At 43.1% G+C, this 20,528-nt stretch overlaps 1 protein-coding gene across 1 annotated transcript in view; it reads left to right on the forward strand.

Moving 5' to 3' along the window:
- The window catches only part of atrnl1a (attractin-like 1a), a 242,246-nt gene extending 228,646 nt beyond the window's left edge, over positions 1 to 13,600 (forward strand). The window contains exon 30 of the mRNA XM_040139682.1: positions 11,816 to 13,600. Coding sequence (XP_039995616.1) covers positions 11,816 to 11,937 — 122 coding nt within the window. The 3' untranslated portion in view covers positions 11,938 to 13,600. The remainder of the gene's footprint in view (positions 1 to 11,815) is intronic.
- The last annotated feature ends 6,928 nt before the right edge of the window (positions 13,601 to 20,528 follow it).

The raw sequence follows: 20,528 nt of genomic DNA on the forward strand, positions 1-20,528 counted from the left end.
GATTTTGAAAACGGTAACGGGCAGACAGCGGGAGGGGAGGAGAGACAATGGCGGTCTTATACCTACAGCCTGCATCCGCTGAGTCAGACTAGGCAAATGTTGACTTTAGGCAGCCTGTCACGGAAAGTTGAGATGTGAATGGTGCAAAGAACTGAGGGATTATTTTTACAACTTGGGTCATAGTTTTTGATATCATTCCTATTGGTTGTTATTACACTGATACAGGTTTACAACAAGACATATGCAATAGAAAAAAATGAAGGCAAATATTAAAATTTTTTACCTGATCTTTGATTATAATGAATAACTCAGGTGTGTTTACAACCTGTGCAATCACCTGACCACTCGTATCCCGGCTTGGTTCTACTGCATTGTGATGGTGCTGCATCCCGAGATTTAACCATTTAACTCTGTGAAGTCAAATCCTAACAACATGAACGGAGACAAAACCATGTGAAAATTGTATTTAAAAAAGTTTTAAAAAAAAAAAACACACGAGAGAGGAAAAAAAAAAAGGAAAGGAAGGGCATGAGACAGACGGAGACATCAGTAGATAGTGTGCGACTAGATGAGTTCCTACATGGTGAATTACACAGCTGTACGGTAATTTGCTACAACACAGTAGCAGACAGATTTGGAGACATTCAAAATGAGAAAGCTCAGCCACTTTTGGTGAAAAATGTCTTAATTTCAGTTTGGAAAATGTATCTCACTTCCTAACGAACTGTTAAGCTCATGTTGGAGAACCCACAGGAGAAAGCCCCGAAGCATAACTGTGGTGTGACACCGTGGCTGTGTTCGTGCATTTTCTACTGTGATTGGAAGGAGTTTGGTGAATCTGATCCTTGCGCTGTGCTTTAAGAGCCATTTTGTGAATGAAGATTTTAGTCCCGGTAAGACCTGACTGGTAGCACGACCACAACACATGGGCTCAGTCAACCTTTCTTATAAGGTGACTATTTGAAAATAAGCAAAACCGAATGAGCTCCATGCGGACCGTTGGGCAGCAGGACTCAAACGAGCCCACTACATCTTCACCATGAACTTCCGTAACATTCAGGACCTGATACTTCTTATCGTTGATAGACGTCCAGCACTGCAATTTTAGGTGACAAAACTGGAGATCAACTCAGTTGGAGGACATTTAAATCATTTGAACACCGTTTCATGTATCAGAATTAAAAGAACTGCTGTTTCACTGGAGGTTCTTTGTCTTCACCGTCTTACACTACCTGATGTTGTGGACATTAGCTCATCAGAGCAGCAGCAGACTCATTTTCAGGAAATTAGGGCCAATAAGAGGCTCATCAGTTCTCGTCAGGCTGCTCTCCGGGGGACGTCCAGAGTCTTCTGTTGTTTTTCTCATCAAATCAATGAAATAGCTGTCGTTACCAATGTATCGAGCCTGAAGTCGATGCTTGTGTGTGTGTGTGTGTGTGTCTGTATTTGCGTAGTGATCAGAGAGTCTGTCCTGATCACAGTACGCACACATACAGACACAAGCAATGATGTATATCCGAGCACATAAACCCACGATGCAACTTCAAAAACACCAAGGAAGACAAAGTCTTGGAATTTAAGAAAAAATAAATAAAATCGCCCACCCATCATCCACCCCTGGTCTCTCGCGCCTCTCCTTTTTCCATCCTCCCACCCCTCTGCTCCCCAGAGAGACTCTCTGCGTAGGGTCAGACAGCAGCCCTCCATTGATGTTAGCATGCGTGAACATGAAGTCACTGCAGGCTAGCCCCGCCCACCCTCAGCGGGAGACACTTCAAGAGGAATCCTCGATGAGCGAGCCTATTTTAGCTCGCCTTCGCTCGCACCGTCTTCTCCTTACTCTCTTTGTTTTCTTCTTGTCCTCCCTTTGCTCCGCTCCCCTGAGGTGTTACCACTAACTGACCCTTCATATGAGACCGAGATAGAGAGAAAACACCAGTGTTGGTTTTCAAAAGAGGAGAAAAAAGCCTCCAGCAGCCGTTTCTCAGCTGCCAGTGTCCCAACCCATAATCCTCTTGCTCTTTTTCTTCATCTGTGTCAGTCCGTCCTATTCTAGCACCGGTCTCCTCACACCTCAGACCAAGAAAGTGGATTTGTGGATGTCTTATCGATTGGATAGCTAGTCAGTGACAATGCCGGCAACATACGTGCCTCAAAACGCCCACACCTACCGTCTACGTGAGACATCGGTGGCAAGACTTGTTTCACCGCAGGTTGATGCTCAGCATCATGGAGGGCAGGATTGATGGGTGGACCGCCGCGGCGTCAGCAGTAATGCAGGGGGCTGGACTGTCGCGGTGAAGAGGGAGCCGAGCCCTACCAGCCAGTCTGATTTTCCAACCCTCACCTATGATCACGAGCAAGAGGCTGAAATGAGTTTCCTTCAAAGATTGTCACCTTTAGAGACAGGGAGCCGGGACACCCAGGAGGACCTCGGAGTGGAACCGCTGTTCTTTTCTGTTGAATGGAGCCACTGTCTGTTCGTTCGGACACGTGATGAAGGTCATCAAAATGATATCAAAATGACATAGTTTAAATGGCTAGGAACTGGGAAAAAGACGTCCAATCAACAGTTTCGATTAGAGGCACATGGCACTTATATGATCTTGCGAGACAGTACGTTTACTCAGATACATGCATTACAATTTTGGAAATAGCAGAGACGCTGAGTACTTTTTTTTCTTTTTTTTTTCTATTTTAGTATTAGCTCAGCTCTGAGTGTCAAACTCTGCCTTCCTCTCGCTGCCTCTCTCCACAGGCTAGTCTGTGTGATGAGATTACAAGCTGCAGAAGTAGAGGAGGTCTCTAAGCTCTTGTATGGCTTTTTCTTCACTCTGATCTAGCGAGACAGAAACACACTCACATAAAAAACGTTAACAAGGACACACAGATCGCTCTCTTTAAAGTCAAGTCAAATTTTATGATTTTTAAAAAAAAACAAAACCTTTTTTGTAGGGATTCTTGGCCCAATAATGCATCCAGGAATCCGGAAAATGGCAGTGAGTGGAGGTGACTAGCTGCTTTTAGAGTGGCTGACAGCTGTTGTCAGCCAAATTGCAGTGGACGACTCGCACATGGCGCCTGTCTCCAAGAGCGCCTCGAACAGGAGAGGAACTGCTTGACCACTGAGTGACTGTTTGACTGATTCAAAGTCACAGTGGCCTGACATGATGGACAGAGCAAGAGAAAAAGACTGACAATCAGGAGAGGTGAAATGGAGAGAGGGAGGGATGGAAAAAAAGGGAGAAAGAGATTTTATTTTCGGTTCCATTCAGCAGTCTTCCATCTCCACAGCCTCCATTTCACTTCTCCTGTCACTTTTACATCTTTATGCTCTGCCTCCTGCAGCTACAGTTGTGTCATTTTTTATTGTCTCATATAAAATGGGACTCAATCAGTGGTATTAATGGATTTACCAGGCTGCTCATATTCTCAGCTGGGTGCAGAAGTGTTGTTGAGGTTGGAGAGAAAGAGGGAGACCCTGGGCTACATTTCCTTCTCAGCCTCTCTCTCTCTCTCTCTCTCAAGCTTAGATAGTGGGTCAATAGAGACAATGGCGCAGCAGTATTCACAGCCGCCTTTTCCTGCACTAATCTGCCCATTCAGCACCAGAGATAGACCTGGGAATATCTGAGAGAGACATAGAGAGAGAAAATACAGGTACTGTAAGATGTTGAAATTCTTTGTGTGTAAAAATAAAGTAATGAGAGAGAAAGGAGGTATTAAAAGGCTGAGAAGTTCGATAAGAGGGACGAGGTCTTAAAAAATGCATGAGCGAAAAAGGTAGAAAGTTGGAAGACGTATCAGGAGATGCAGAAAGAGACAGAGCAGGAGATAAGTGATTGAAGGAGTTGTTAAATGAGTGCAGTGGGTGGTAAGAGTCCATGGCGACATCCTGTCACCCACAAACCCAGATTTGCATATCGCTACAGTGAAGCTGAAGTGATAAGTCATCGAGTGGTTACGCTTTGATAAATCCACTGCTGGTTACTTCTAAACCAACTGGGGGAAAGTGGAAAGAAAACATAATCCCTTTCATCTCCGCCATGTGCAAATTGTGGTGTTTTTGTAAGCAGCTCTGGTGATACAGAGAGGATGACATGCAACATGGACCGCCGTCTGATCTTGAAGCACTTAGTTACATCCCAGAGACCCTTTACTCTTTTTATTCTTTAGTGTCTGGGCTTTGCGGATGGTGTGCAGAGCAGTAAAAGTAAAAATTTGGCATTTCTGCCAAGGGTTTTTAATGCAAATTGAACATGTGCGTAAAAACAGGTGGAACAGAAATGTACTGTGTGTCTCTTAATCTGAATTTTTTGCTTGTCTGTTCACTTTGTTTCTTTCTGTCTTTGCTGCCTCTTATTCTCTATACATCCCCTCCCCTTTATCTATCAGTCCTGACAAAACATCTAGAGGTTTTTGCTGTATCACTTTCACTTGGGCCCTCTTCCCAAAGGGAGGGGGGAAAAAATCTACTTTATGATCCCTGGACAGGAAATTGATTTTGGTAATCTGTGTTAAAACTTTACAAGACATCCCTTTGGAACACAGGAACTATGCCACAAGCTGTGTCATTCAAAAAATGATTGACTAGTATTAAAGTGCCGAAAATGTTCCCCACACCATTACACCACCACCACCAGCCTGGACTGTTGACGCAAGGCAGCTTTGGGATTCATGCTTTCCACACCAAATTCTGAACCTACCCGTCGCAGCCTCAGCAGAAATCCAGAATCGTCAGACCAGGCTACGTTTTTCCAGTCTTCAACTGTCCAGTTTTGGGGACCCTGTGCCCACTGCAGCCTCAGATTTCTGTTCTGGGCTGAGTCTGAGTGGAACCTGACTTGGTCCTCTGCTGTTGTAGCCCAGCCGACTCAAGGTTGGACGTGTTGCTCATCCTGAGATGCTTTTCTGCTCACCACAGCTGTATAGATTGTTTATCTGAGTTACCGTAGCCTGTCTGTTAGCTCCAACCAGTCTGGCCATTCTCCTCTGACGTCTCTGACCAACGAGGTGTTTCTGTCCATAGGACTACTGCTCATTGGATATTTTTTTGTTTTTCACACCATTCTGAGTAAGCTTTAGAGACCGCTGTGCGTGAAAATCCCAGGAGACCGGCGGTTCCAGAAATACTCAGACCGGGCCCTCTGGCGCTAACAGAGTTGTAATGTCAGGTCATTTTTTCTTCATTCTGATGTTTGATGTGAACATTAACTGAAGCTTCTGACCTGTATCTGCAGGACTGTATCAACTGCACTGCTGCCACATGATTGGCTGATTGGATAATTGCATGAACAAGCAGGTGTACAGGTGTTCCTAATAAAGTCCTCAGTGAGTGTCGACTTCTTCATTTTACTGTCAGGTTATTGGCATACAAAAGCATATTTTCCCAACCGTTGGACTGTTGTTTGAAGTTTTTTGAAGGTTTATATTCTCCATTCCTCTCACTCAGACCACACGTAGACCCAGACTATGACTCCTGGCCTTTAAGCATTTCTGTAGTAGTGCTATCCTTTTTTCCTCTCTCTGTGTCGACCTCTTCAAACCCACCTCCCTGTGTCCCACTGTCTCCCCCTGGGTATCTGACTCGATAGCTGCTTGACAGGAATCGGAGGGCAGAGCTTGGAAACTCAGCTCCAGTGACCCAGAATGCAACACTGATACTTTGGTCCTTTTTGTCTTTGAAACTACCCACCCTGCTGGGATGGACTCTCCTGTCACCCCCACTCCTTCATCTCTCTGCTTTGACTTGTAGTCAAATACTCAGTGGCATTCACATCCAGGCAACACCCAGGCTGACACGAGGGTTTGATCATATCAAGTCTCTGTGCTTATCTTACGCACTGTTTTGCCTTTATTTGCTAATTTGAAATGATGTAACCATATAAATAAACACTTTTTCACTTCTTTCTAAGGCTACAAAGCATGTGCCTCAACTTTCTTGGGATATCCTTCGGCCTTTCTGTTGTTCTCGTAAATGTAATATATTTTAGAGACATTTGAATATGAATTTCAGGTAATTTGGAGATATTTTTCATCCTGAATTCTTAAAATAAGCATAAAGAAAGGTCCTACCAAACAGTGCCATATATTGTTAGAGATACTGCACACTTTAGCATGTGTTTTGAGCTGTATACTAAACGATATGACTGTACTGTGATGAAAGACATCAGTGCTGGTGTTGATAGTGACATTTCTATCTACTGTTCTAGGTCATCCTGAACCCTCCAAGGCCTGTGCTGACATATAATTAACCATTTGACACTTATTTACGTCATGAAATTTATATTAAAAAAAGAATGTTAACGCCCTTTAATCAGAGATGGGCGACCTACCTCCCCAAGCACCCGTCCTCGAGTGGGAGTCTATAAATGATGAGTCTTGGCCAGTATATGTCTTAATATGAGCATGGATTCACAGAGTTTCAGCTATTTTTGGCTGGACCGCAACAGCAGAGCCAGCCCAATAAACGCAATTGTCCGTGACTGAGTGATCGAGTGAGTGAGTGAGTGAGTGATAAAGTTACACCGCTGGTCAGCCAGTTTCTATTGTGTCACCAGGGCGGTGTTCACAGGCAGCGATGCCAATTTAGCGCCTGTGTCGCTAGATTTACAGACTTTCACACACCTTTAGCAAGTTTTTTTTCCGAAAAGCACTTAGTAACAAATCTAGAAATTTTTTCAACAAACCTCAGCTACTTTCTGTGTAAGAGTTGCCAATATTGCCCAGCGAGAACGAGGTAGGGCTTTCCCTCTGCAGGCACACCTCCCTATCCGTCTCATTCAACTAACTGCACGGCAGCTGCCACAGCCATGAATGAGCTTCTAACTTTCTCTCTGAGTGATCATTTTACAAGTAAATATATCTGAAATCACAGCACAGCCGTTGTTTTAACTCCTTCTAAAGGGCAGTCCAGGCCTATACCAGGTTTTGGCCTTGTTTTTTGCGCTAACCCACTACTTAGTATTTTTCAATTTTGGTGAAATCGTTCGATCTTGTGCTTTTGACAGCTGTAGAGGGGCGAGACCGGCCCACATTCTTTCCCTTCTGACCCTCATATGGCTCGGCTTTAAGAGCTCCGGCTTTGAGCCATACTGGGGCTGGAGCCAACGGCCCAAATTGATAGGGCTTGGGACCACCGTGGTCCTCCATCACACTAATGTCTGCTTCAGGGGATTCTGGAGGGGAAATAACCTCCACCACCGAAGAGCCCTCTAGCATAGGTGCCTTGCAATTCTGTGTCGCTCCCCATTTTTCTCTGGCCAATGATGTCAGGCCAGAGAGAGAGCAATTCTTGCCTAACAGCCCCCCAACCCCCAACACCCAACCCCCGTCAGCCCCTTGCCCACTTTTTAGCATTTTTCAAAATAATTGAGTGGGTGGAGATAGGCGCAGAGCTGGGGGTGAAGTTACTCTTTAATGAAAAGGCATCCTAGTTAGTCAGGATTAAACCTGAATCTTACATGTGTACATCAAAGCAGTTGTAGTTGTGTGTCATGTTTGCCTCTCAAACCTGAAATAAGTGCCTCACAGATGAATAAATATTTGAATGTCAATGTGTTGCTGTTTGACTGGCTTTGATTTTCCTTCGCTTCATGGAACAGACGCTGCCGTAGTATTTTCAGTTTACTATTTTACTGGATCGTGAGCAGTCTACCATCCCTGGTGCCTTCATTGAGGGCGAGCGCTAACTCAGAAGTCATGCTTTGATCTTCAGAAGTAGAGGACGGCCTGGTTGTGAGGATTGTCAGTTGTGAGGTTAGCGAGTGTGCTCCTCCTGTCACAGATGTTTCCCAGCTTCAGTCCCAGTTTCCACAACAGATCTGTACCGATATGTGTTCCTGGGGAATTTTGTCTCTTGCTAATGACCCCATTAGTCTATTGGTGGGATTGGGGGGGGGGGTGTTAATGAAGCGTCAACTCACCTGACAAAACAATCACATTAACCGCCTGGTTGCCACAGCAGCAAATGAGCACCTGCACTCACCTGCAGCATAATTTGATTACTTTTGACCAATTTAATTTTGCAAATGGAGATGTGTTTGTTCACCCGGAAAAATCAACACAATTATGATGGCAATTTGTCAAAGGTGAAAGCTATTTTGATGGAAGAATATTCAGATGTCACATTAAAAAAAAAAGATAATCTTTCCCAACTTTAACTTTACTGGTCTTTGTGTATTCTTTTTCATTAGCACTGGTTGTAATACGAGAACTGGTGTTTGATATCTCGTAGACAGGTGTAAAGAACGTAAAGAATAATGGCTGCACAACACTTTCAGACAATTCGTTTGAGGTCTTGTGGAGATGATTTTAGTGATGTGAAATATCTGGTGATACTCCTCTAGCCTTTGTCTTGGCCTCGAGTCCTCCCAAAAAAAGGAATCAGTTTTCAGACAGCTGTCTGTCTGATCAGAGCAGATTAAGTTACGTAATGTCTGAAATTTCGTGTCCTCCCCGGATACGTCCCTTGTCTTTGTCCATTTTCTTTACTTTTTGTCATCTGTCATCCTTTACTTAACTCTTCTGATTGATGCGAATTAATCACAAGTCCCGCTATTTTTTTTAATCAATTGTATTGACGGATCTGTCTAAGTACTGCACAAAACATTACCTACAAACATTATTTTTTAAAATTCCCAGTCTGCTGAACAAATCTAGTTTTTAAATTTTATAAGAAAACAGCTGACATTATATTCCTGCCAATATCTACTATGCACAGTAAAAAATTATATTTTAAGTTTCAGTTGAGTGAAGACAAGAGAGAATTGTTTAAGCAGATGTAGGACTGCAGTGAACAATTAATCGTTTCGTCTATAAAATGAAGTTGACACATTCAAACGTTCTGCCCTACCAATAGTCCAAAATACCAAATATTCAGTTTACCATCATGTAAGACAAAAAAGCACCAGATCCTCTCATTTAAGAATCTGGAACCAGCAAATGTTTGGCATTCTGCACTTTTCAGTCGATCAACTAGTAATTTCAGCTCTTACCAATTGTACATTTCTGTTTTAGACTGAAGAAGGTAAGGAGTTAAGTGACAGAAGCAGGGCTATAGCCTGGAATTTAAAAAATACTCAGGCCCGGAGTTCAAGTCACCCTCCCATCCTTTCAAGACTTTGATGAGACACAAAAACTAGAAATGAATTCTGTAAAATGTTAACATTATTTAAAAATTTCATATTTTATATTTTCTGTACATTTTGTTTGGCAGCATGAAAGATCTAGTTTCAAGGCCTTCTACACACAGACAGAAAAGATTCTGGTGGGCAAATGCGGACTCATACAGAGTTAGTGAGGATGTTATTATCTTGTCTAAAGTCACTAAAAGTAGTGAAGTTTAAATGTACTGAGTCTAAAGAATACTGGAATCAACCTATGAAAATATCCACCAAGTGTAAGCTTTTAATTGTAAACTGCTCCCAGGTTGCTGAAGTCCATAACAATCTCCTCGAAAAAATGCTTGGGACATGACCTTGTGGAGGCAAAGTGGCAGCTGCACAAACTCCTACAGAGGTGTGTTTACTCTTGAAATATACCGAAGATTTGCAAACAAGCGCTACCGGCATTTGGACCAAACCACAAATTACCATAGAGAGCATCAAAAAGCCAAATCTAGGCTATTGTTTGTGGTAGCCAGAAAAAGAAAAACACACACACACACACACACACACACACACACACACCTATAAAACCACTGCCAAGGAGAAACAAACAGCCATAATGAGCCATAATCCAACAGACCAGGTGCTGCTAGCCAATCACCTTCCTTCCATCATTTTGAATGAGGAGAGCACATGTTGCTGCTGTTGGCTGCCATATCTTTCTGTATGGCTTGCTGTGTCAGAACTCTGCAAAATACGTATGTAAACAGGTGCATGCACACACCTACAGTATTTACACATTTACTCACAGTCACACACACAAACCTGCAGAGTCACGTACAAAACAGACACACACTGAGCGACTGTGTAATCGGCTTTCCCCTTTCCACCCACAAAAAAAAAAAAAAAAAAAGAAAAAATCCCAAGAATCACTTGAGTGTGAAATGCTGAAAACGTCCCGCATCCAAATCATATCAAGAGCTCAGCAGATTCCCTCCACTGTTTGCCTGTTTTGTTTATTTGGCTCCTGCATACTGGCAGATTGAGCTCTCGCAGTAATGACCATGCATTGTCAGGCCCACGGTTGTCGGGAGGGAAAGACAGGACTAGCTGCAATCGGAAGAGCTGCCATGACTCTAAATCCACATTAACAACAGCAGCTACTGCCAAGGTAACACAATGCTGCGAGGCATCTGATGCCTCGGTGCGTCCGACCAGCTCTCTCTAAGCCTCGCCGTGGCGAGTGAGTCGAACATCAGATACCGAAGTTGTTTTGAGAGAGGTATGACATCCCGCTGGGCAGCAGGAGAGGGAGACAGATTGAAAAAGGAAAGAGGAGGAGAAGGTGGGAGATCCGCTTCAGTAACTTCAGCGTTAGCCCCCTTGTCTCCCGCTGAAGCCGGACATCACTGGCAGGGGTGAGGAAACCGTTTTCCGGATGTTGTGACGAGGTGCCTGCTGGTAGGATGATGCATCTCCACCCATCAAAAACCGGCTGAGGCTTTGCACTTTGATGTTCACTAGTTTTTCCTTTTACCTCCTCCAAGGAGGTTATGTGATCACCTGTGGCAGTTTGTTTTGTTGGTTTGTTTGTCAGCAGGATTACGCAAAAAGTACTGAACCGATTTGCACCGAACTTGTTGGAGAGATGGGCCATGGGCCAGGGAGGAACCCTTTAAATTTTGGGGCAGATCTGGATCTGGATCTATGAATCTGAATTTTTTCCTCTGAAGTCTGGTGTATGTGGTTTGACATTGGCCTTGGCGGAGGTCTTCGCTCAGTAGAGCACATTTTCTAGTTTTATTTATGTGCTTTACACACACAAGGGAATAAAAGAGAATCCAAATATATATTAAATGTAGTTTCTTTGATTTCCTTTCGCAAACATATTTTATAGTCTGTTTGCGAACTTACAAGTAGTTTTTTTTTTTTTGTTTTTTAAAACAATTTCTTTATATTAGCTACACAACTGAAGGAAAATGAGAAACAAATTTGATTCACAGGGGTTAACAAGTACAATTAGCTACTATTAGCAATATAATAAAGTAATATTGAAAAAGAGACATGATGGCAAATGATGTTGCAAATGATGATTTATAAATAAGGCAGTAGAGCCTTGCAGAACTCCAGACTTAAACTCTAAGCACTAATTTTGTCATATTTTGCAATTCAGTGAGCAGAGTTTAGCCTGAAGGTCCATTGTCTTTTATATTTCCAAATCTTAAATTATCTAAGCACATAAAGTATTATAAATGTATGCAAGTCATAGCTGGTTCTGTGAAGTTTTACCAATTAAGTCAATCCTTCTCATTAAATACTGTAAAAACATTTCTAATAATGAGTTGTTTTGACTTAGTCTGTACATAGAAGACAACAGGGGGGGCCCAAATTAAAACCTTGCGGAACTCCACATTTTACCTCCAAGCAGTACTTTTTCATGTTTTACAAATGCAATAACCTGAAAGACAGAAAATTAACCTTTATTTGAGAGAATAATACAGGTAATCTATAAACATTTTAAAGACAACAGAAGGTCATTCATCAGGCTTAACTACATCATATCTACGTAGGGGAGTGGCCAAAGTGTCACCTCAACAGGCCACCCGTAGTCAGATTTAAACACTTTGCAGAGCTTTGAATGCAAATACATCTAAAACAGCATGTTATATATTTCTCTGTTAACTCTCTTTTTGTCTCTGGGCTTATAGGTATTGCTATAGCCAGTGCTCTGGTAGACACATCACAACAGCGAGTGGTGGACTTCAAGGAACGAGGCTTTGGTCTCAAGCACCGCAAACACACCGTGCACCATCAAGGGACCTGTGTGTGAACTGGATCCCCTCAACGAGACGACGGCATATCCACATGTCCCCTGGGGGATTTCACTGGAGATATTGTCACTGACTTTAGACACAAAGAAACACTGCAGTAAAATGCAGAGCCTTCAGAAATTGGGTTTGGATGATATTTGATCTTAAAGTGGCTCGAAGCGATGAAAGGAATGGATAGGAGTGGAACTACTGTTTTGACAGGCACCCAGACTCGGAAAATAGAACTTGTGGTCCCTTTCTTCCCTGCATTAGATGGAAAGCTTCTTCATCAACGTGCTTTCTTTCTCCCCTGTGTGTATTTGCTGGTCCTGAAGAGCCAGGAAAACAGCAATTGGAAAACTAATTGCAGATCGACAATGAGAATGTGTTTCTCCATCATTACTTTGGGCAGATACTGATGAGAGCTGGCAGACTACCCTGCTTCCATGTGGCTCTGGATCTCCAGGGTTCTGCCTGTCTGTTTGTCATGCGGTCTGCCATATTGACAGAGAAAAACACTTGTTTTCCACCAATAAACCAAACCAAATGGCTTTGAGCTCCAGTGGAAGATATTGAGCTGAAATGAACTCCTCCTGACTCACAAACCCACTTTGACTCAGGAGTAACGCTGGAAAGAACAACACTGACCTAACTAGATCAGTGCAAAACACTGTAGCGGGTTATGCTCTGTGACAAGGATTTGCTCGAGGAGAAAGTCCCCTCTGGGAATTTTAAAGACTACTGTTGTTGAGACGTTGAAGAACCGCATACAAAGATCTTTGGATATAACTGTTAAAACATGCCCTTTATGAAATACACTTGATTTTTGTTTCTCCCTGCACCAACATTTGAAATTCCACGTTTTGATATCTGCTCAGGTCCTCTGTAATGGAACGGTCCATTATCTGTAGCCGTGGGCCTTCTACAAGTCTGTATATGCACTATAAGTGAAATGCTTTACCAGTACATCAGAGCCCTCCGTGGGGTAATAATATGCAACTGATCATCCAAATGTAATGTTCATTCTGGGCTGCAGTGTAACCTCAAGGTTGGTATCAAACACATACTACTGATGGTATTCATATGCCTAATCATTCATTTATTACTGTGAAGCTACAGTACACATCTTTTCTCACAACTCCAGTAAATTTCACGCCTGTTTGTGATACACAGACATTTGTTTCACCCCTGTTTATTTGTGATACACAACGGTTTCTGTAACATATCTCGTCATGTAATATTTATTATGCAAATTACAGTTAAACAATAATTTAGTGAGTTTACAAATGCACTAAGGATTTTTTTTAAAAGGACTAAATAATTGATTTATAGAGCAGGTTTGTGCAGTATTCCCTTTTTATGCTCCTACACTCAGTGTCTCTTCATTTCCAAAATCTTATGATTTATTTACATAGCAAATACCATATTTTATGCACTTCATAGCAAGTTTCATGTGATGTCAAGTTTTTTGCTTTTACCTAATGTGTCAAACCCTCATTAATATTGTAAAGTCACTATTTATCAACCGCACATGCACAGTAGAGTTACGTCTTAATGCACATGTGTTGTCTATATATTGAGTCTGATTGTTGTCAGACATTTTTCCTCCATGTAATTTTGCACCAGTTTGTTGTTGAGACGACTATTAACAAAGGGCAGCTCACCTCACTGTTTTTGTCCATATGAGCATAAGAACTGTACATTTACTATTAAAACGTTTTGATGCCTCTTGGTACGGTAATTGGAACTGATCTACCGTGTGCGTCCTTGCCTCTGGGTTTGTGGGACAGCATTGATCGGTGTTCTCAGGAGGTCAATGGGGTCAGATGACAAGCTCTGCCAGCACCGAAGACTCTGCCATCCGACACTGCCGATAGAGTTACATTAAGGACTGGCTCAGCAACCTGAACGGACACGCGTGATGAAAAAAAAAAAAAACAGCGAGCACAACGTGAATTAACGTTAATAATGATACTTATTCCAACTAATTATTACTGCCACAGAATGCCAGTGACTGATTCCCATGACATGTCCCGTGGATGTCCTCGGTCTCCAGAGTGACCCTTGGACATTTCGTCCCTCCTAACAAAATCTAACCCAGCACGTCCACTGGAAGCACTTCAGAAGGCGAGTGTTTGCTCTTCGGCAGCTACGTTTCCAATATACACTCAGTGGCCATTGTACTGGACTCCACGTGTTGTTTAATATTCTGCCTCTCCTCGTGTCTGTAAATGCAAAGGACAAAAAATTAGAAACGACTCTTAACGTAATGTAGTCCGGGTACAACACCACTTTTAACCATAACCTCAGTATCAGCATCAAAAACTGAATATTATAAAATTTCTTAAAGCTAGAATTTATGGCAGTGCCGGTGTATTGTACAGTTGTACCTAATAATGTGACCGCTGAGTGTAGTTTTCCGTTTTCTGTTTTTCAAGCATTGTGAATACACATTAGGGCTGTCAACAAATATTCAAAATTTGATTATATAATTGTAAACAGACATTCAAGTGCAAAAATGGACGATTGTGGAGGGGAAAAAAAAGGCAGCACTACCGCGGCCGTCTGCCTCGTCGGTTACGTCGTGGGCCTGAATGATGGCCAGGAGTCGCACAACTCACTGAATGACAATGTAATGTAGGTCGAGCTGAAACTAGCAAATATTATTAATTGTGAAAATACTTTGGATTTTGGTCAGTAGACGGCAAAACTGTGGATTCAAGCTAAGTAAGCTACGGTTAGCCTACCGTTCCAGCACAGGCAAGCTGAGGGCACGGCTCAGAAATATGCACCCAAGTTGTAAGTTGTCTCTCGTTGCATCGGTTTCACACATTCGAATGGTTCGAATCTAGTTGGGTTTTTTGGGGGGGGATTAATCAAGTGTCATTTTTTGCCAACTATGACAATGTTAATACACATTTCTGCTCATTTAGATGTGGTAACAAACACCTGATTCCTTTGCGTCTTGTATTGTTTACTCAGTACTGCACATTAGCATCCAAAATAAAAAGACAAAAGCCGCCTCGCCCTCCCTCAGGCTCTTTTTAGGTCTTTATCCTCTCGCTACTTAAAACCTAAAACTAGTTTAAGACACAAATGAACTGACAACAAATACAGTTAACTTGTAAAAATCCACAAGTGATTTTCAGACTTCAGGGAAACACAAGCTCCAGCAAAAATGGACCCAGCACAAGAAAATTGCAACGCAAAAAAAAAAAAAAAAAAAGCTTGTGGACACAGTCTCAGCGGCTAGAATGGCAGCGAATCATCTACAGCGGCAGCCACCTCCAGGGGATGTAAGAGAGTATGCAGAGACTCCCATGATTATGCAAAGACTGAGCACATTCATGCTCCCCAGAAGATGATCCCCACCCTCAGGTCAAAAGGTCAAGTACCAGGGGACAAACCTTCTAATGCGCTTTTTTCTTTGTAGCAGGCTGGGAAATTGTCTGTGTGTTGGTTATTTCTTTTCATGTGGCCGTTTCTCACAGCAGACCCTTTTGTCCTGTCAAAAACAGGTGTAACTAATAACATTAATAACGGCCCTGCTGCTTCCAGATGTGCCTCCGAAGGCTCTGCTATTGTGCACAAAACATATTTACATTGTGTAGTGAGCACCTCAGTGGGGCTCCATTTACAAATGTTGTGCCACATAAATTTGCAGTTTATAGATGTGCGCAAAAAATATATATATAAAATATTGCTTCACTAACAAATTGCTGCTGTGTGCTTTAAAATGGACCACGGATGATGTCCTTCGTCAGGAAGCTGCGGGGGCGGGACTGTTCAGGGGATCTTCGTGCAAACGTGGAACTAGAACCGGGAGAACACACCAACATACATTCTTTCCAGGTAACAGCAGCGGAGGATCGGGTGGCTGCAGCTCCGTACCGTCTGGCCGCATTTCGAAGTCCTTCACGGTCAGTGACGCAGCGGTAAACAGTGCCTTCGGGTCAGTGGTCATTTTACCTTAAGATACCTTATCCACTTGGAACCAATGTTAGTCTGACACCGCTCGCGCTGCCAAGAACGGGTCTTATTTTTAATTAGTATGGAGATGATCCCAAGTGAAACAGGACATCTGTTAAAACACAATCATTACATCTCATTTGGGTACGTTTTCTATTCACTATTTCCCTGAACAACACCTGATTTCTAAAACTGTATGAACAAAGGTTGTAAATCCTTGTTAATGCAGACTGTTTTCACATCCTCATTGTCTGACTTTTGCTTTTGACTCCTTTTTTTTTCTTTTTGGAAAGTCTTGTTTGGAACTTGAAAGGCCTCTGAACATTACACGAGGTCAATGCTGCTTCTGTCACCACCATTAGTGACCAGGGGGAGATAAGTGCTCCTTTTTTAACTAGCTCTATTTTTTTTCTCAAGATAAAAGACTGCAGTATTTAGCATTAAGTGGGCCGCTGGCATCGGCACTCTGCTCAATACCTGCATGTCAGAGGCGGCGGGAAGTGGTGCATTTTCCCTTTTATCCTGATCTAATGTTTTCAAACCAGCTCTGAGGATGAAAAGGGGTCTGTGTTCTTGGTAAAGTCAATGTAAGAAGCTTAAAACCTGAAAACACAAAAGTGATACAAACAAATTAAGGCCACAACAAATGAATGAGATCCTGCCACTGCTGGGAAACCCTTAATATCTGTTTTACTGTCATTCCTCTCTTGCAGAAAATGCAGCCGGACACGTCTGACATGGGTCCCGCATTTACATATATGTATATGCAAACACACCAAGAGATCACACACACACACACACACACACACCTCCGATGAATTATGTTTATATGAAAAGTTAATGAGTTCTGTTCAGTGGCACGTGCAGGAAATAATGGGATGCTCAAGCATGCGAGCGTTGCAAGTGGTGACGAACACAATCTTTCTGTAACCTTAACCTGCTGGTTTAAGCTGCCGTGACCATTAAGGATACGTAGCGGGCTGAGCCCTGCGATGTGTCGGGTAGCCGACAGGGACCGTGCTGGCTTTCAGGGACAGCCTTTCAGCCGTTTGTTGCCTAGCACGAGCCACCGCAATAGGAGAGGAACAACTGGCCCGTGGAAGACCACGACCCGAGTCGCAAAATGCTCCACGGTGGCCCAACATGGTCTCAACAGCACACGCGAGTGTGGAAAGCCTCACAGCAGCCCGGCCACACGCTTGCCACTTAATAAACAAATAAAACTCTAGCTCCAAAATGTAAAAATATCAATAAACACGCTTTACACTTGTTTCAAACAGCTCAGCAACACACACATGACAACAAGACTTAAGAGGCCACAGCCACAGTAGCGGCTCCGTGATGCTGTGTTTAGGCCCAGTGGTGCTGTGAGCTAAATGCTAATATCCGCATTCTCACAGTGACGACGCTAACATGCTGGTGTTTAGCAGGTGTATCATTTACCATGTTAGTTTAGTGTGATACCAAGTTTAGCATCTTAGCTTCGAGTGTTAGCATGCTAACATTTGCCAAGTAGCACCAAACACAGAGTAGAGCTGAGGTTGGATGAGATCGTTCTGCAGGGATTTGGTCAGAAACGCATCGTACAACTAAAACACATTTTAACCAGACACACCGACACTGCCGACCCTGAATACCTGATGCTAGCGTCGCGAAAGATACCAAAAAAGCAAACGGAGGGGCGAAAATGTCGACCCTTCCCAGGGGAACGTCCGGAATAAAAAGAGGAAGCCGAGCCCACAGAAGTGCAACATGTACAGTTTGTAAAAGGAAACATTCACAATGCCTCCTGTTAAGACACAGATCTTTCCAGTTTTAGGAAAAATGTACAAATCCTAGATAAAGGCTTAAGTACTCCCACTAAACAGTAGCAGCACTCTATGAAACATACAGAACAAACAGGAAATGTTAACCCCTGCAAGATTAAAGTCTGCTATCATCAGATTTACAGTACTGTGTTCATAATCTAGTTCAACAACACACACACTGCTACACATACATTAACGACACTTAAAACTCACTTTCAATTTTCTGCCAATCAACCAATTATCCCTGAAAAATGCCCTGATTTTTCCTACTCAAGGTAAATGAGAAATGAGTGACTATCTTCCAGTTCCGGATAAGCTGGTTAAGATTAGGTTTTCACAGCTGCACATGAATGCACGTTTTTAACGACCCTCGAGCTCATGTCCTCTCCATTAAATTTTCATTTTAATGTATTCACAGAGATGCCATTCGGCAAAGAGGAGAATGAATGATATTTCTAATTTGGCAAGTTCGAGCCTAAATTTGAGAGATAAGTGCGAGATTTTGCCTGAAATGAATCCTCCATTAAATTAGCGAAATCAGCCCCATGTCAACCGTGCCCGGTTTTTATGTCCCGGTTATGTCCATGCAGACAGACACACACACACACACACACACACACACACACACACACACACACACGTGTCAGGAGCGTTGTATTAGTGTACACAGAGAGAGGCATCTTGTCCTTTTCAAGGACTGTTCGGTAATAAAACTGATTACTTCTTATGGTTAGAACTCATCCACGTCTCTCCCCGTCTCTCTGCCCAGTCCCATTTTTTCTCCATCTCATCCGTCTCTCTTGCTCTTCTGTCTGCTCACGCCGTCTTTCCATCTCTGCTGCCCTTCTCGCTGCCTCACTCCCCACTCTCCCACCTCCCTGTTGTCGAGGACTCGGGGTCAGCTGAGCCACGTCCTTGTGATTGATGCCCCATCCAGTCCTCAATCTTTATGCCATTACGGGCCAATTGTGGCGGGTAATTTGGGCCACGGTCTGAGGATAAGTGACCGAGTCAGCCGGGGGTTGGGGTGGGGGGGGCTGACACTGGATTACAAAGCACACTGCTGTCCTCCGCCTCCCTACACAAAAACACACACACACACACACACATCCAACCACCAACCAGTCAGCCAGGCTCTGTGACGCTGTGAAGAATGTCGTCCCTGTCATCGCCGTCCTCTTCTCAATCCCAGCATGCACTGCTCTGTCATAAGTGGCCTTCTGCGCTAACAAAGAGGGCCTTTTTTTTTTTTTTTCCCCCCCTCTCAGCACACAAAGTGCAATGACTTGGAGGATGAAAGGGAAGGAGTGAAGCCATTGACGCACTGCATCAGCCCGATTGTGTGAGCAGTAACCACAGAGACTTCACAAAGGCCTGCGGCAGGGTCAGCTGACAGGGTCAAGGTGACCAGCTTCCTGCTCTGTCACACAGACATTTTTCCATTCAGGAGGAAACCTTTTCTTTTCTGCCGTATTCTAATCTGTGTTCCTTTTTATTTATTGATTTTATTACACCTGGTCGGTGCCCATGGGTAGTCTTAATTTTCGTCTTTACCAGCGGGATTTTACCAATCCTAAAAACCTCTCTTCAATTACTGTGCAGCGAGGTCACTTACTGTGTAATATTTTTTTTTTTTTTCAGCCATGTTTAGGAGTTTGGGCTCAGACTGAACTAGACATAAGTTTAAAATAAAATGCTTGGAAACAGCTGTTTTCAAAATAAAACAACCTTCACACTTTTATTTTGTGGTATGGTAATGGTAAATATGGTAAATATGAATGGAGGATATATTGGCGCTGAAATGATAAGTTGATTAATTAATTAGTCAGCAAGTGTTTCGATAAAAAATGAATTGTTTAACGTCAGTAAAAATGGCAGTAATTCAATAGGTACAGCTTCTCCATGTGGATTTTTGCTGATATCCATCGTGTTTTATGATGGCAAACTGAAAATTTGAAGGAAGCCATCATTAGGCTGAGAAAACAAAACAAACCTCTCAGACCGATGGCAGAAACGTTGGGAGAGGCCATATCAACAATGTGGTGCATTCTTAAAAAGAAGGAATGAACTGGCGAGCTCAGCAACACCAAAAGGCCTGGAAAGCTCAAGAACAGAAAGGTCAGAATAGACTTTGCCAGAAAACATCTAAAACAGCCTGCGTAGTTCTGGAACAAGATTCTCTGGACAGATGAAAACCAAGACTAACTTGTATCAGAATGACGGGAAGAGAAGAGTATGGAGATGGAAAGGAAGGACTCATGATCCAAAGCCCCCACATCATCTGTCAAACATGGTGGGGGCAGTGTTATGGCATGGGCATGTACGGCTGCCAACGGAACTGGGTCACTGGTGTTTGTTGATGATGTGACTGTTGATGGAAGCAGCAGGATGAATTCTGAATTGTATAGTTCTACATTATCTGCTCAGGCTCAGCCAAATGCTGTAAAATGGATGCTTCATAGTACAGATGGATAATGACCCAAAACACACTGCGAAAGCAACACAAGAGCTTCTCAAGGCAAAGAACTGGAATTTTCTTCAACGGCCAAGTCAGTCACATGAACACAACCAGAGACGTTATGAGAGAGGAGTCAAACCACTTAAAGCCTTTTGAATAGACCTCCAAAGATGGAGGCTGAAGGACACATATCCCACCCCGTCCCCCAAAAAGCCAATCATCTGTTTTAGAACAGGCGAACGGGAAACGTATCAAGCCGGTCGTGTTGCTGCACTGACGCAAGCGAAACCTTGCACATGCGTAGTAGAAGTAAAACCTGTGGGGGAAAAAACCCTTAGTCACCAAACTTGATCAGATTTGACTGGAGATGTATTAG

This window comes from Xiphias gladius, chromosome 11 (genome assembly GCF_016859285.1).
Source record: "Xiphias gladius isolate SHS-SW01 ecotype Sanya breed wild chromosome 11, ASM1685928v1, whole genome shotgun sequence".
Classification (NCBI taxonomy): domain Eukaryota; kingdom Metazoa; phylum Chordata; class Actinopteri; order Istiophoriformes; family Xiphiidae; genus Xiphias; species Xiphias gladius.